This window comes from Scomber japonicus, chromosome 11 (genome assembly GCF_027409825.1).
Source record: "Scomber japonicus isolate fScoJap1 chromosome 11, fScoJap1.pri, whole genome shotgun sequence".
Taxonomy (NCBI): domain Eukaryota; kingdom Metazoa; phylum Chordata; class Actinopteri; order Scombriformes; family Scombridae; genus Scomber; species Scomber japonicus.
The window spans coordinates 25,182,828-25,199,122 of NC_070588.1; the positions used below are offsets into that span (position 1 = coordinate 25,182,828).

The window sequence follows — 16,295 nt, forward strand, 5'->3', positions numbered from 1 at the left end:
TGTATGGTAGCAAATAACATGCTGCTACAATTATAAAGCTAATTTTGCTAACTGAAAGAGTTTGCTAGACATTTGGGAAAATACACTAATGCTGTGTCTCAAATCACATACTTTTCTTAGTACATTTTTATGTAGTACAATATGTATTTAATTGTGTTGTGTGCAAATTTTGACAAGTTAGTGTTGTCTCAAATCAAACACGGCTAATTAGCAAGCTAGCGTTAGCAAGCTAGCATTAGCATTCGCAGTACCAAATCATTACAGACTGCTAAATTAACCCAATAAACCTACTGATGCCTTTATATATGACAACAGTATAGAGGTGCTTAGTGCAAGAAACACATGTATAATGCAGCAATGTTCACTGTAGTTACAACGGCCTTGACCGCCATTTCCATTTTGAAAAGTGGTCCCTCCCCTCCCGCTTATAGCCAAGATGACGACCATTGAGGGCAGGAAGTGTCCATACTCACCTTTTTGACTGTTTTGAGTGCACCATCTGCGTACTCCTGGTGCACTACACACTTATGCACTCAAAATATTAAGTGCAAGTACAGAAGTACACAATTTGAGATACAGTATTCATGTCTTTCTTTTTAATAGTTAAAACAAGCATTTCTTTCTTCTTTAAGTAAGGAGTTAGGAGGCAGTTAGCCTAGCTAAGCATAAATACCAGAACACTATGGAGCCAGCTAACCTGGCTCTATCCAAAGTTGAAAACTACACCCATCTTACAGGTTTAATCTGTACAGAAACAGTAATGCAAAAACAAGACTTTGTGATTTTAGGGGGAGTTACTGTACGTGTTGGAGCTGTTTCTTGGCACACAACAGTCAGGCGCAGTGACTTTCCAGAGATTTGTCCTCCATACTGAGTTTGCCAGTTAATCAAGAAGAGCTGGACTGTCGGATAAACTGTCAAGAAATAAAGCAGCTTTTAAAAGCACTCATACCTCTTCCCTTTTTTATAAAACACATTTTATTTAACATTAGTTTGACTTTTTTTTGGCTTCCCGTCAACACATAATGACAAAGTGAGATAGGATTTAGAAAGGCACACAGTTGTGTTTGTCATAGTGCTTTGTTGAACCAAAAACCAAGCTACGAAGTTCCAGTAACACGCCATGGACCTACACACAATCAAAAGAGCCCAAAGATGTGTGTACAGTAAGTTAAATGAAAAGAGTCCATGCATGCTTATCACTTGACATAATAAAAGTGTGCTACAGTAAAGAAGGGCTTATCAGTGTTGGTCATGAACAGCATGATATCTATGATCAGAAAAGATAGCTGTTCTCCCTTTGGATGGTTTCACTTATCCCACCTGCTCACATGTTAACAGGTTATCTGCTGGCTGCTTCCGTAAAAACCTGTGACAGCGCTATCTGGAGTTAAAGTTTAATTGATGATGTACTTTAACATGGCAACATAAAACTCAAGCCCTCATAATGCATTGGCTGTTTGGCTTTAATGTTTATCTGTTTCATGAAATGCTGTTAATCTCAAGAAGTATTAAATCCCTCAAACTGGATGACATTCATACTGCTCCCCTCCATCAAGTTTTCTTATTTTCCTTCCTGCCTAGCAAAGCTTCAGTAGCTCAGATTTCGGAGAGACGGCCTCTGGATGTTGTGTCTGTGTCTCATCCTATCAGAACATTATGTTTTCCAACGTTCAGCCCTGGAGGAGGATTAGTAATCATTCCTCAAGAATGACAAAACTATGTGACTCTCTTTAAGTTTTGAAAGCTTCCACTTGGAAACCATAAGAGTGATAAGTCTCATCTCATCTCAACCTATCTGTGAAATATCTGCGGAAGTATATATAAAAAAAAAAAAGAAGAAGCCTCATCAGCAGTTTGTTTGCTTGCTGACTCCCCTTGTTTACAGAAGCCGCTGTCACTCCAGAGGTTTCACAGGCCTCACTTTGGGGTTTGTGTGCTGGTTGTTTTTGTGGTTTGTCTTCTTCTGTCATGAAAGCATCACTTCTCTTTCCATCACTATTCTGGCAGTTCTTGTCTGGCAGGGAGCGCTTTGCTGATGTGGAGATGGAGTGTTTGGGAGATTGAAATGACAAGTCAGTCACAAATGGGCGATCTTATCCGATACCCTGAAGTTATAAATAACTGTGTGTTTGTGCGCCTTTTTCGGACAGTTAAATATATTGTATTTAAAGTCGGCTCATGCACATTTGGAGCAGTTTTTTTTTGTTTAATTTTCACTTGAAATGCACAAAAAAAGAAAAAGATCTCCCAGGCTAGTCTGAGCCTGCAACCAAACAGTAATCTTATCCTGAAGCCTACTGTGTAATTAAGTTGAGTGGTTTTGGTGATATTGTTCTGCTGACATTTAAAGACTTCTAAAGTCATATTCTGCGTTGCTTCCCAGGGTCAGGGAGGGGCTGCATGTAGATTTGTCTAGTCGGACTCTGAAATTAATGCACAAAGCACTCTGTCATTTGTTACATTCGCTTTCTTAAATTAGGCCATACACATATACACGACTTAAACATTCCAGTTAATACACATATGTGGTGTTGTGTTGTCTGAGTGCTTCTTTAAACTAAATCATGGTGGCTGTGGTTGAATTAAACCAGTTGCTTTGGAATTCAATGGAGATACATTTTAATGGCTGGCAAAAAGGAGCAAAACTGAACCACTTTTTTTTTTTTTTTTAACTAGCATAATTTACTCCTCAGCTGTCCATTTGTTGCCAGGCAGAAGACCTTGGTGAACTGACACCTTCCTATGTAAAGTAGCTTTTTGGATGGGACTAAATGACTGTGAACCTCAAAGCTGAGTCTAACATGCTCCAATCATCCAAAGTGTTAGTCAGATGGTCAAACTAGGCCAGAAACCCCCTCCTCCTCCCACACCTGTCCAACATCAGGTATATCAATAAAACCAACAGTCTGACATTCATTCAGCGATTGGCATCCAACTTTTTAACTCTTTACCCAATTTCATGTGTGCAACCAAATGCAATACTATAAATATCATCCAGCAAAGATTGTCTGAACACTGTTATCTTGTATTTAAACATCTATCCATTATGTCTAAATTTCACCCCGCCCCCTGGAGGTATCCTGGAGGTATTTTGGGCACATGCAGTACAACAAGGAGGCAATAATGTCACATGATTACTTTCCATGGAAATAAAGGAAGGAAGTTTAGTTAAGTATTTGCATTCTTTCCTTTCTGGAAGCGCATTATTTTTAAAATTATAGACTGGTATGCCAATACTGCACTGATTTCCAACAGGAAATGCCAAACCCAGGAAATAAAGCTTGTAAGACTTTTTCATCCTCCCTTGGAGACGGACTTGTTACCTCTTTACTCGCCTTGTTTTTTTTTCCCCCTTTTTCAAATGCACCAATTCTCCATGCGATACTGGCGAGCTGGGGTGCACCACAAGTATTTCAAACATTCAGAGAAGCTTTTCATCAGGCTCAAGCTCAGAAAGTCGGACGATGCCGCTTCAGACTTGAACTGGAGATTGGGGAGGTGAGAGGGCATGTTGTCTTCCCATACGCACACAAACACACCACAGCCTCTGGGACTCCGGCGGCTCACGGGCCATGGCTGCAGGAAGTGACCGTTTCTCTCTGTGTCAACACTGAGAAGAAAAAGAGCATTTTTGACCTCATACCATACAGTCCCTCCACATGCTACTGCATCACATCAGACACCACATTCCTAATGAGGGTTACTGAGTTCAGTATGGTGACCTCTGTCTCTTTGTAGTGGATGATTATTCCGGATTTGAAAGGAACCCGTTACATTGATTGTATTCTCTTTAGGTATATGGGTTAGGGTTGATGGGTTGCTGTTAAATGTAGTCAGTCTGCTTTCACAGTCTGCAGTTTTTGCACAATCAACAATAATAGCAAAGGGGTGAATGAGGCTAAAAGTGTTTCACAGTTGCTTTAAAACAATTAGGACCCGGTTTGTGGACATCTGAGGGATTACACATCTGAGTCCAGTCTGTCACATCCCCCCGCTCTATTTTATCCCCCCTCACAGAAGTGCAAAAGATGATGCATCCAGCCCTATTTTGTCCATTATCGCTGCAAGACAGGAAATATTTGGACATGAAGTCGTCTACTGACTCCAGATGTCAGAAATCAGCTGCACAGGGAACATTTTTGTTTATTCTGCTCGCTTTGTATGAAAAGGGCAGCGTCAGATTAGTGGCTGTTTGTTTTTAAAGCCTTTTTCTTGCTCTTGTTTTCTGGCACGTTTGCATGATACCGTGCAATGTCTATCCTTCTAAAAATAACCCGACAGCTCATTTCCTCTTCTTATGATCTCCAAATATTTACTTAAGCCTGATTTGAAATGTGACATTGAAATCCAGCATATCTCCAGGCAGAAAACCCAGGAATGAATGTGTGATCTTATAATGTAGGCTTCATTGTTCTAAAGCTCCTCTCTACTGTATCTATTTAACCTATGTGAGAATCAATAAACTTACACATTACATTATAATTATTGTGTTATTCCTTCAAAAATATCAAGAAATTATCTAACTATCTCACCTCAGGGTCAATTTAGCTGTTCTGGAGCTTTAGATTATACCACATGATCTTCCTCATTAGATGGGGTTTTCCCAGTTATAGCTGTTCAAATGTCCATTTTTACTGTGCACTTTTAAGGACTTCTTGTCCACATTTGGCTTAAAAGTTAAGTTTCAAAGCTCACTCCTGACCTTTTCATAACCTTCAATGTTGACTAAACAACCTAAGCTCATTTAGAAGCCGTTCCAGACCTTTCAATCGCATCACGGGATCTTCGAAAAACATTGTTCGACCTTTTTTTTTTTTTTTTTTTTCCCGCAGACATTTTAGTTTTCCCGTAAGTAAATGAGAAGTGGGTTTTATTTATTTATGCGTCATTGATGAATCATGAAGAACTGAAAGGCTGGTTACTGTAGGCGCTTGATCATTCTCTCTATTTTTCTCTATTTTTCTAGGGGTCTAATCAGCAGTAGCAATGCAAGATGTGAATTAACTCAGTGATCTATAATCCGCTCAGCATAAGAAGCGAGGGGGCACCAGGCTGAGTACTTTGACAGCCCCCTTGCTTTGATTTGCTCGTTCTCTTGTACAATTTCACACTCTGTTATGCTGATCTCATGGCTGACAGAGCCCACAGAGCCTCATATACACATATTGTATCTGAGATCAAGGAAGGCATGATCTGCAAAGATGCTTTAGTATAAAATAATACAGCCTAATACCTGAGGTCAAAATCTGTTTAGACATAGGCTCCTTCTGTGTCACTTTGACTCAACTTGGCTGCTAGTCCAGACTGACCGAATGTCTACAAACAGCGTCATGGAAAAGAGGAAGGTCACAGCTCTGAAAGATCCGAACACATTCCGTATTTCCTCCTCTGGCCACAGCTGTGTTTTTCATGAGCGATGTTCTGTCACAGCCTGGCTCTACCATGGCAAAAATGGGAAGTCACACTGGTATGCAATATTAGAAAAGTACATTTATTTAAGACAAAGTACCAAATGGGTGGGGTAGGTCTGTAAAGTCTGGGAGTGTGTGGGAGTGTTGTAGAATGACAAAGGAAAAAAGAACCCAAAAAACAGCTCAGGAGTGTGTGGAGGAGAGAAGAGAGTCTGAACTGGCAGCTTCAGTTTTATACAGGTGTGTCCAATATTGCTAATAAGTGTTCCCTCGGGAACTGACCTCTGAATAAAGAACACCAGAACCAGCACTAACAAGAACAAGGTCTGACTACAACCCTGGACAGGCTACCAATGAAAAAACAAACTGCAGCACAAATTTTTAAACAGTTTTTAAATATTAACCGATGCTCAACGCCAGCAGCAAGTCAAAAATGGCCTAACAATATAAGCAAAAGAAAGGGATTGACATAGCAACTCAATAACAAAGAAGGAATGGGAGGATAGAGAGCGTGTGCACTTGTTCCAAACATCTGTTTTAAAGCACGGTGATGGTTATCGGATGTGGGATGATGTAGCGTTGAGTACTGGTATTCTCTCCTGTCATGATGCCAGTTCATCTGGAGAGACGGTGAGCCTCTTGCTCTCTGTGTTTAGATAAATAGACTGTAACTGACCATCATTTGACACAACAGAGGCAAGCCCAACTCACAGTGTGATAAAAGCCTAAGGAAGCACACTTGAGCTGCTTTTTTTTTTAGTTTGACAGTGATGGGATCTTTTTACTTCAAACCTTATACTGGTAAAGGTGGATCCTGCAGGTAAGAAGCAATGCAGATAACCCTAACCCTAACCCAGATAAGAGGATGCTGGGATTGCAGCTGTCAGAATCCACAATGAATGGACTGATTGCAAGAGCAGGAGTACTTTCACTGTCTGACAAAAAGATAGATAATACAATAGTCCCAAAGGGAAATTAGCTTTTATTTGGCCTATTAATGCAAAAAATATTCACTCTTACACAATAATGCAATACAACAGTACTCAGAAAAACACTAAAACTTGGGGTCATTGCCTCAAACTGTAAATACAAAAGATATATTATCACCTTATAAAGTTTCCTGTCAATATTTGAGCCAACGGTTACTATTTTTTACACATCCAGCAGATACAGAGAAATATTAGCCTTCATTTGGAGTCGTGTACCTATGAATTTAAGACCAATATTCTACTCTACTTTCAGCTCTGTTCTGGTCTTCACCAACTCCTGAGGGAATACTATGTTTTTTATCTTAGTGTTGCTCAATGCTGGGCAGGTAGCCTACAGTGTGTTTATTCACTTTTTTGATACAAACAGCTGCCTTAAACATCTGGAAACTACACTAATAAGAGCAGTGACAACAAAACCAGAACAAAACATTAAAGTTGTGATCCAGAAAATCAAAACAACTTAGCTGAAAGACAGTAAAACGCTCAGTAGTAGCCATTTGTCATTTCGAGTGACGCCCTTTCACATTACAAGTAGTGTTGACCCATGGCTGATATAAAATGATTCATTAGTTCAGCTTTAAAGTAGCAGAGAAGGGCACTGCAGAACACCTGGCAACCACTTCTCACTTTTGAAGCTCTGTGAAACGATACGCACGGGCACGCTTAATCTCTCAACCACAACCAGCGAAGGAGAGCGTTTGTAGTTAGCGGATGTGGTAGCAGCTCGTCAGGACTTGTTGGACAATAAGACCATGTCAAAGCAGCTGCACCTGCACTTCTTTTATAGTCCCTAAACTCACAAGAAGAAAAAAACCCTGCTCCCCCTCCTCCAAATGCCAGAGCAGTGGTGTCATTTAAGGACACATTCCCAAGGTTGGTACAGTGACTCAGCCATATGCCGCTCATCACGGCAGCCACTGACCAAGGCTTGGGAGTGGTGCTCCAGACTCTCAACCACGAACAACAACAAAAAAAAGGAATTAATTTGATCAAGCCTTCTTTTTCCACCTTTTTAAAAATGCACAGTTCTGCAGCTTGCTTGGAATTATTAAGAAGTGAAACTCAATAATACAAGAATAGAGAGAGTTTATTACATGTCTGGGTGTCCGCACAGTGTGTTGCACAACCCAAAACTCTCGGTCAATGATTAAACGAAACACTTCCCTTTGACTTTGAGAAGCTTCTGTCACCTCTTTGAGAATCTGGGTCAAATCACTGGCTCTGGTTTTCGTCTCTGCCGTGTTTTAAGGTTGAATGGCATTCTCATCTGATTGTTCTTATCCCAGACTGTCATTAATGCGTGTTTACACAAGGAGCAGCAACTCCTACACACTCCTACAACAGTGATTTCTGACCCATTTTCTCCACAGTCCTCACTTGGATCACAATTTTGTCTTCATCGTGTTTCCATTTCCAAATAAAAGGACATTTAAAAGCAGTTATTGGAAACACTGTTTTTCCTGTTAATGGCTCATTTGGAATAGGTTTATATGAAAGGCTACTCTAAAACAGCCTAGAATTATCTCATTGCTAGAGACTGAATTCCTAACATACATGCCTGGCCTGACTGATTTTCAACTGCTTGGCATACATCCAGGAAAGTTCCCACAACAGTGTGCAGTTTTCACACAGGACTGTTCGGGTCTCAGGCTCTGTAATGAAGCCACATGCTGCTTTTTTTTTTTACAGCAACTCAGATCCAGTTGGGATTTCTGTTACACAACAGTTTGCCACTTTCACCAGCTTTTTTCAGAGGGTCTCAGGTTTAGCAGCTGGCCTTGTATGTCTGACACATTATAGTGTTCTTGTTTAGGCCTGCATATTTCTTTTAATACAGACCACATATTGTTAGATGTAACCAGCCTGCAGCCTGCTCCGATAAAGTGTTTCCATCTACAGTCTGTATCCTTCTTATCCATCCCTGATAGCAGCATAATGAATGTGGTCTTTGTGGAGGGTCTTGGAACAACTAGTGTGAAATGAGCTTGTCTAGTAACGCTTCCATGATTACAGCTGCTGTCCTCCTTCCATCAAGGATTCCTCTTGTCTCAAAGCGGCCTGCGGTAGGGTAGAGCGGTCACATAGACGGCCGAGACGAATCGAAGTTTCAACAAGACCCAGTGGGACACGTCTTCCTCCTGAACCGAAGGCTGGCCTCTTGCTGGATTTATCCCAGCACAGATAACAAGTTAATGAGTGTGGTACAAAAGGGGCAGTTTGCTTGGTTGCTGGTGGTAGATGTGGATTAGGTCACTGCTGTAAAGCTCTCTCCAGCTGCTCCAGTTGTTCACCGTTGTAGAGGAAGGTCAGAGTGGGGTCTCAAGAAGAAGAAACAGGACTCTTTTTGTGAGAGTCCGCCTTATGTCACACTGTTTTGTATGAGTAACACATGCATTTTAAGAGAAATGGTTCAAGAACCAAAGATAAGATTTTTAACTTCAGGTGATCACAGCTCAGGAAGACACACAATGATCATCAGGACAATGGCAATGCTTCTGATTACCTTGATACTGCTTAACACTTTTTTTCATGACACTTTTGACAGTAGAACTTTGTCTTAAAGGCTGAAAATGCTGGACAGCTGTGGTCAGATACTTTTATGTACTTTTGGGTTTTTTTTGTATTTTTCAATGTTCAGCCTTGGCCTCTTTGCTAATGCTACAAGCATACAATGATATTTTTACAGATTTGTAACATGGCACATTCTTGTTTCAACATGACAATGCCTGCACTCAGAAAGCAAGGTCCATTAAGAAATGGTCTGGTGTGCAGGATCTCATCTGGCCTGCAGAGATCCCCAACCTGAACCTCATCCAACACAAGTTTCAGTGATGAATTGGGCTGCTGATTGCGAGCCGGTCCTTTTCACCCAAAATGAGTGACAGATCACAAATGTCATTGTGGCAGAATCCTAGTGGCTAGGTTCCAAAATCTTGTGGAAAGGGCCTCTTAGAAGAGTGGTGACACTTTTATCAGCATATTAATGCCCATGATTTGGGAATGAGGTGTGTGTAATGTTACAATGTACACATGCTGTTGGACGTGTAGCGTTTTCCAATCTGTGGGCTGATTCCAACCTTTAAAACACTTACCATTGTGTTACATTCTCTTTTTGCCCTGCCTTTTGCAAAAAATAAACAGATCCACACAGCTGACAGATAACAGTGATTGCCTGGAACTTTCTCACAACTTTTAATGGCTACTGGTCTTATCACATGATGTGTTTCTAGTTCTCTTGGCAGGTTGCACAAATTCTGGCCATGCTAGTACTTTCAAGGGGTTTTCTTCCAAATATTCATTTAAGTGTTTAAGACAGTGTTGTGTATCAGATCATATTATAACAGTAGTTTAATGACCAGTGCTCCTCTCTTGTTCAGGTCATGGGGAATGTCACTGTGGGGAGTGCAAGTGCCACGCTGGATACATCGGCGACAACTGTAACTGCTCCACCGAGACGGCATCCTGCATTGCAGACGACGGGCAGATGTGCAGCGGGCGAGGCAACTGCATGTGCGGCCGCTGCCAGTGTACAGAGCCGGGGGCCTTTGGAGACACCTGTGAAAAATGCCCCACCTGCCCTGACGCCTGTGGTACTAAAAGGTAACTTTAAGATCACACTGTGCACTTCACACCACAGTTAGAGACAAAACCGCTCCAAAAGATCAGGTATAATTATGTGTATTCTTGTGACGCTGACATCAGTTAATGGAGGCGGTGGATGGCTTCATGGTGTGTGAGGTTGAGGTGGAAAAAATCGGAACAAGGCGCAACAATCTGACAACAGGAATCTGCATTAGAGATGAGACGCAGTCAGTCTGTGAGCGAGGGAACAGGTCAAACCATCAAACACATCAAATCCAAGGCTGAAGTCAAGACCCCCACATAACTCACTCACTTATGAACTTATCTAAGCTTTGATGACAAAGTCAAAAGAGAGCTGTTAAGATGACTCTCATGCCATTTGTGACCTAAGAAATGAAACTGTTGCCCCCGTCGTTTGAACTTGAAGCACTCAGCGAGGCAGCCTGCGCTTCTCGAGGTTACGGTTAAATGTCTTATTTGGCGTCGAGTAAAAAGAAGGGGTTGCCTGTGTGGGCAGAATAACCGCTGTGTCCTCTCAGCAGGCCTCCTCACATACACATGGCTCTAGTTTTCTAAGGCAATAGCAATCTTTATGGAATGACCTTTGACCCTTTACATGACTTGAGTTTAGAAACAGGTCAGCCTCATCAGCTGGCAGGAGCAGGAGCCAAAATTCATAAAATCATAGCAACTTGTGCAAGTCTCTGAATTTTCTGTGAGAACACATTTGCAGTTTTGTTTTGTTTGTTTGTTTTAACAGTTAACACTTCCGCTCTGGGATTTATGTTTTAGTTTATTTTTTGTGAAGATCCAAAAAAATTCTGGCGTATTTTAACATTTTGGGGGCGGGGATTTCCTAAACCCTTTTTTCCCATCCTGTTCCTTTTAATATTGAGCATGTGTCAATGCTAAGTCCAAGTCAATATTCTTTTAATACATACATAAAACAGCTGTAGCCTCACAGCCTCGGGGGCGACGCTGTTCAGTGTGAATCACAGCTTTTTGTAGTTGGTTTGGACAATTTTTTTTACAGTGTAGTTTGATTTAAAAATCTAAATCTAATCTGTTAATACGTTGTATAGCAGGAAGCTTTTGAGAGAAGCTAAACCTCATTTTATCTCCAGAATAAAAAAAAACAAAGTTCAAATACAGGGTTTAACTAATTTGATACATCTGTAAAATGTTGCTGCAAACCAAAGTGATGCACATGGAAACATCAGTAATTGAAATCACTGGCTGCAGTTGATTTGTTTTATGCGCTGCACAGTTGCTTACAGTTTACTGCAGATATGTGTGCACAGTGGGGCATTCTTGACACCTGACGTACCCAAAGCAAAAAATAACAAACGGCACTAAAGTAACAAACTTAGAAGATTTTGTAGAGTTTCTGAAGGTTGGTGCTCTCTGGCTGCTTTCTGAATAAAGAATAAAAGGTTTTCATTTTTGAGCATAAGTTGTAATTTTCCACTGAACTTGTTCTCTTCTGCTCCAGAGAATGTATCGAGTGTCGGCTTTTCAACTCAGGACGGCTCGCAGACAACCAGACTTGCCAGCGCCTGTGCAAGGATGAAATCATCACTGTGGAGACCCTCAGTAAGTAAACACAAGCGCTGCACACACACTCACGCACAGACACCAGCTGGCTGGCAAAGAAAAAATTTCACATCTGTGGCATCTGCAACAGTTTCCCTTACTGCATTACATCCCTCCTTGACTGTCACTTTTTATTAGTCCTTTCATTGTTGTTTTTTTGGGCACATGCTTAAGTATAGCAAGTGGTCCGCTGATGTCACCCAGCGTGTCACACCACAGCCTATTTACTCCAGCTACTATCCTGTCTCTAAGTGTTAGACTTTACTATCTTTTACATCACCCAAGTCTTAGGCTGCTTTAACTGCATACTGTATGTATGTAAGAGCTGTAATCATATTTTTAAACATGTACACACTGACGATGGAAAAAATGACCACAAAACGACCCCTTAATACTTAAAAGAGGGGCTTTTTCTTTCTTGTTACAGACTTCGCATACCTCTGTGATTTAGTAATGATATCACACACACCCTGCATGCAGCGGTCAGCCCTGTCCTGATGTTTATGTTATTATGTGGCAGGTGTCAGTCTGGGCCTCTCTCAGCTCCACAGACACCCTTGCTCCACACAGCGGGGAACGACAGGCACCGCCAACCAAACACCTCATTGGGTGTAGAGAGTGTAGTTAATTCAAGTGTGCAGTCCTGCAAAGAGCTCTTCTGTCCTTCTCCACAGGGAATGCAGTCCACCCACTAAACAAACTTGTACCTGTTGCAAAGCAGGAGAAGGAGTTTAGTATCGTTTTGAAGTCAGGGAGTTCACGTCCTGCTCTGTTTATTATAAGAGCTCCTGTCTTTAAAACTTCTTTTTACATTTCCCACAGCCTGCTGGAAAGCAGCCAGTCCATGTGAAGGAGTATTAATAAGCTCAGAGTGATTTATAGCGTTCACAGAGCTGTGATGCTGCACAGTGTTGCAGAGCAGAGATACAGGAACATGAGTGTAGTTATACAGACTATTATAAGACTGCTCCATATTGGCCCAGCATGGCCCTGGCCCAGATCTGACGTGTTTCATAGCAATCCCCCGCTAGTCCAGCCATCTGACTGGCCTTAATGGACTCCACATGTACATTCCAGATACTTTGTGCATGAAATAGAGGAGGGGCTGAGAGAGAAGGGGGGGTGGGGGGGGGGGGGGGGGGCGATGAGCATAGTCAGGGATGGGTGGACCAGGGCAGCCTGACCTCACCCTGCCTCCTGAGATTTTCAGTCATTTTGAGTGATGAAGATTGACTGAAAATTTGGGCACCAAGAATTTAAACGACTCAATCAGGGAATGCGTGTTCCTTTTTTTTTTTTTTTTTTTTTCTCGCCAAGATTTGATTTCACAGCAAAGATATTCCAGTTATGTGATGACCGTTCACAAGTGTTTTCAGTTTCTCTCCTCAGCTACAACCTTAATTCATCTTCTGTCCCCATCCTCTCTTTGTTCCTCAAACTGAAGCCAAACCCTGATAAATAATAATCATGATAATAGGATGTTTAAGCTCTCAAGTTTACTACAGAAATAAGAAACTAATGAAATTTATAAATGCTAAATATTTTTTTGTGCTATTAAAATAATCATTTCAATGTAAACAGAAAGGGAAAAGACACTCAAATGATGTTTTTCTAGTTATTAGTTCTTTAGTTTTATAAGCTGTATAATGGAGTACATTTAAAGATGATGGTGACTGCAGCAACATTCAGTTTGTCTTTTTTCTAACTGATTGAAACTCTGTTTGTTTCTCTGTTTCTCTCACATTTTCATCCCTTACAGATACTGAGGACCCCGGTGCTGTGCTTTGTCTGTATAAGACAGACAACGATTGTGTGATGAAGTTCACATATTCTGAGCACGCCAGCGGACAATCCGTCCTCACAGCCCTTAAAGAGGCAGGTCAGTTCTTCCAAACAACAACTGATTAAGTATTCTTTCATCATTACGCCTTTTTTTTTTTTTTTTTTTTTTAACCACACTGATTTCAGGGTCACAAATCGACACCTGCCCAGAACCAAATACCTTAATATTATGTTTGTGGTGCACGGATCAACAGTTGTTTTTGTTCTTTGCCTGACCTCAGGTTGTTTCCATGCTAGTCACTAATAACTGTGTGCTTGTCAACACACTGACTCAGACTTGTTTGTCTGACTAAAAATGGCTTCACTGAAATTTTAAGAAGAATTTGTGTTGTTGTTTAAATTTGAAACATTGAAACATTCAGATATTTGTTTGTGGCTCAAAACCTGAAATATGTTGAAGTTGATGATGAGTTGTTGTTAAAATGTATTGCACATAAAAGAAAAAAAAACATAATACCTGCAGAATTTTTGAGAGTCAGAAAAGAGAACAATAACTTAACAAAAGAGAAATGTGCAGGAGGATCCAATAAGGGCTTGTTGGATGGCCCTCTTATGGTGAGATATATAACATAAAAACATAAGAGTAAAGAGATCCAGACAAATACTAACCAAAAACATAAAAAACCAAGTTGTTATAAGTGTATCGAGAACGAGACAATTCACTGATGCATTGAATATGATAGTGGGAGTGGTTATGATGTCACCTTACGTAACTGGTCAGTATGGTTAATTTCTTGTCTATATGATCTGGTAAATGGTTCCAGCAGAGAGGAGCTCAGAATCTAATTGAAAATGTGGAAAGTTCTCCTGGAAAAGGTGGAGTGGAGATTAATGGCTGACTTTTTATTGTAATTCTGGCTTTGGAAGTGAAATACAGTTTGAAATGATTCAATGCAACAATCATTTCCATGCACCAAACTCCATTAAAGGATCACTCTAGTTAATTCCAGCCAGGCTCTTATTTCTCTTTTAAAGCAGATATATAAAACTGATTATGATGAAAGCCAAAAAACAATCAACTCATTTTATGTCTAATACGTTGGACAATGTCTCTAATATTTCCTGTGTCAGAGTGTGGTGGCGGACCAGGTGCCATGATGGTGTTGCTGGCTGTGGTGGGCAGCATCCTGCTGGTGGGAGTGCTGCTGCTAGCTGTCTGGAAGCTGGCCATCACCATTCATGACCGCAGAGAGTTTGCACGCTTCCAGAACGCACGCTCACGTGCCCGATACGAGATGGTAAGCATGACCACCCCACTAAACATTTAATCTCAATCACTGTTTATCTACTAACACCAAACCGGAAATGCCAAGCAAAAGTATGAGGCTCATAGTTAAACACAGTATGAGTCACAGATGACCACTTAGTTGAGTCGGTTCCTCTCTTCAGTCGATCGTGAGATATAGTTTCTCTTGTCTGTCACGAAAGTCTGAAACAAAGTTATTTTTAATAATGAGGTCAGTGAGTGCTGACAGTGGACTTCCATCTCCTAGAGTGTATCAGACATACATATATAAATGTGTGGTAAATAATTGCTAATGCCCTGAAATATGCTTTTTAGAAATGGTAGGAATAAAGCTGGATGTTGAACTTGTTTTGGGTATTTTTGTCTTTGATGGTGGAGAGAGATTAAGAGATTAAGGAGCACACAGGAAACATGAGGGCAAAGATAGAAGCAGGGAGGGGGGGGTTAAACAACAAAGTTTCCCAGCCAGATACTCTTTTTTTTTATATCAAAACATGACAAAAATGTTTTGATAAGATTACATTTTCTTATTATATAATTGTGACCAAGATAAGTGATATGGTTTCCCTCAGGACATTATCAAGCAGAGGTGGTAAGCTACATCTTATCTCAACCACCACACTCATTATAGAGTATACTTGGTAACGCCAGCTCTTTTGGTTAGTGGAGGGTGGTGTAGGTTTTAGGCAAGGTGACCCACTTCTGCTACAATATAAAAACTCTGTGTAATAGAAAATGAAAGCGTCTAGTGGACTAACTATGACACAGTTCGATATGATCTCCAGCATATCTTTATGATTTCTGTACTCTGTACCAGTGTGCTGATGTCATTATGTCATAAACTAGAATCAGTTGATGATGTCAGAAGGACTGCAGTTATCCATCATCTCATAACTCTCTGTCATTGTCTGTCACTCTCTCAGGCCTCCAACCCTCTGTACAAGCAGCCCACCTCTACACATTTCGTAGAAACGGATTTCGACATGTTCGGGAAGTCTTACAATGGAAGGGTCCACTGATCCCTCAGCACGGGGCGCGGCAGGACCGGTCCAGCGAATCAGATCCCCGGAGGCCAAGGCGGACTGACTGAACACACTTATCCCTCTGCACGGTCCACAACTGATAACAGACGTGAAATGAACTAGACTATGTCTGAGAGAGGATCCCGTGGCCTTTTTTTTTTTTTTTTTTTGTCTTTACGGAGGAGGTCCGTAAGCCTTCCACAAAGAAGTGACTTCTTTTTCTTCTGCGTTCGTGTTTTCACTGGTGGCAGTCTGCAGAGGAGCAGCGAAGCATCAACTCCTGCATCTTAGAGAGAGAAAGTAGACCTAGCAGTGAGTTTGTGTCTGCAGATAAACAAGATAAAGAAACTCATAAAAAAAACATAACATAAAACCACCGTTCATTCATTCTGTGTACAGAGCAGGCAAAACATCGGCTTATATTTGTATATTTTTATAAACACTAAAAAAAAAAAAGCCTTTTTTTAGTATAAACTATGCATCCAACCGGACTTCCATTTGAATACACTGAGGTTCACTCCACCTCAGATCATTTCAAACGTACAGGATTTTTTCAAAAGCACATATTTCTGAAGGTGACTCTGATCATGTTGTGGTACTACTAACA

At 41.0% G+C, this 16,295-nt stretch overlaps 1 protein-coding gene across 1 annotated transcript in view; it reads left to right on the forward strand.

Annotated features, from left to right (window-relative positions):
• The window catches only part of itgb5 (integrin, beta 5), a 40,045-nt gene extending 24,070 nt beyond the window's left edge, over window positions 1-15,975 (forward strand). The window contains exons 12-16 of the mRNA XM_053329199.1: window positions 9,781-10,003; window positions 11,478-11,578; window positions 13,338-13,457; window positions 14,492-14,658; window positions 15,590-15,975. Of these exons, the coding sequence (XP_053185174.1) occupies window positions 9,781-10,003; window positions 11,478-11,578; window positions 13,338-13,457; window positions 14,492-14,658; window positions 15,590-15,685 (707 nt within the window). The 3' untranslated portion in view covers window positions 15,686-15,975. The remainder of the gene's footprint in view (window positions 1-9,780; window positions 10,004-11,477; window positions 11,579-13,337; window positions 13,458-14,491; window positions 14,659-15,589) is intronic.
• The last annotated feature ends 320 nt before the right edge of the window (window positions 15,976-16,295 follow it).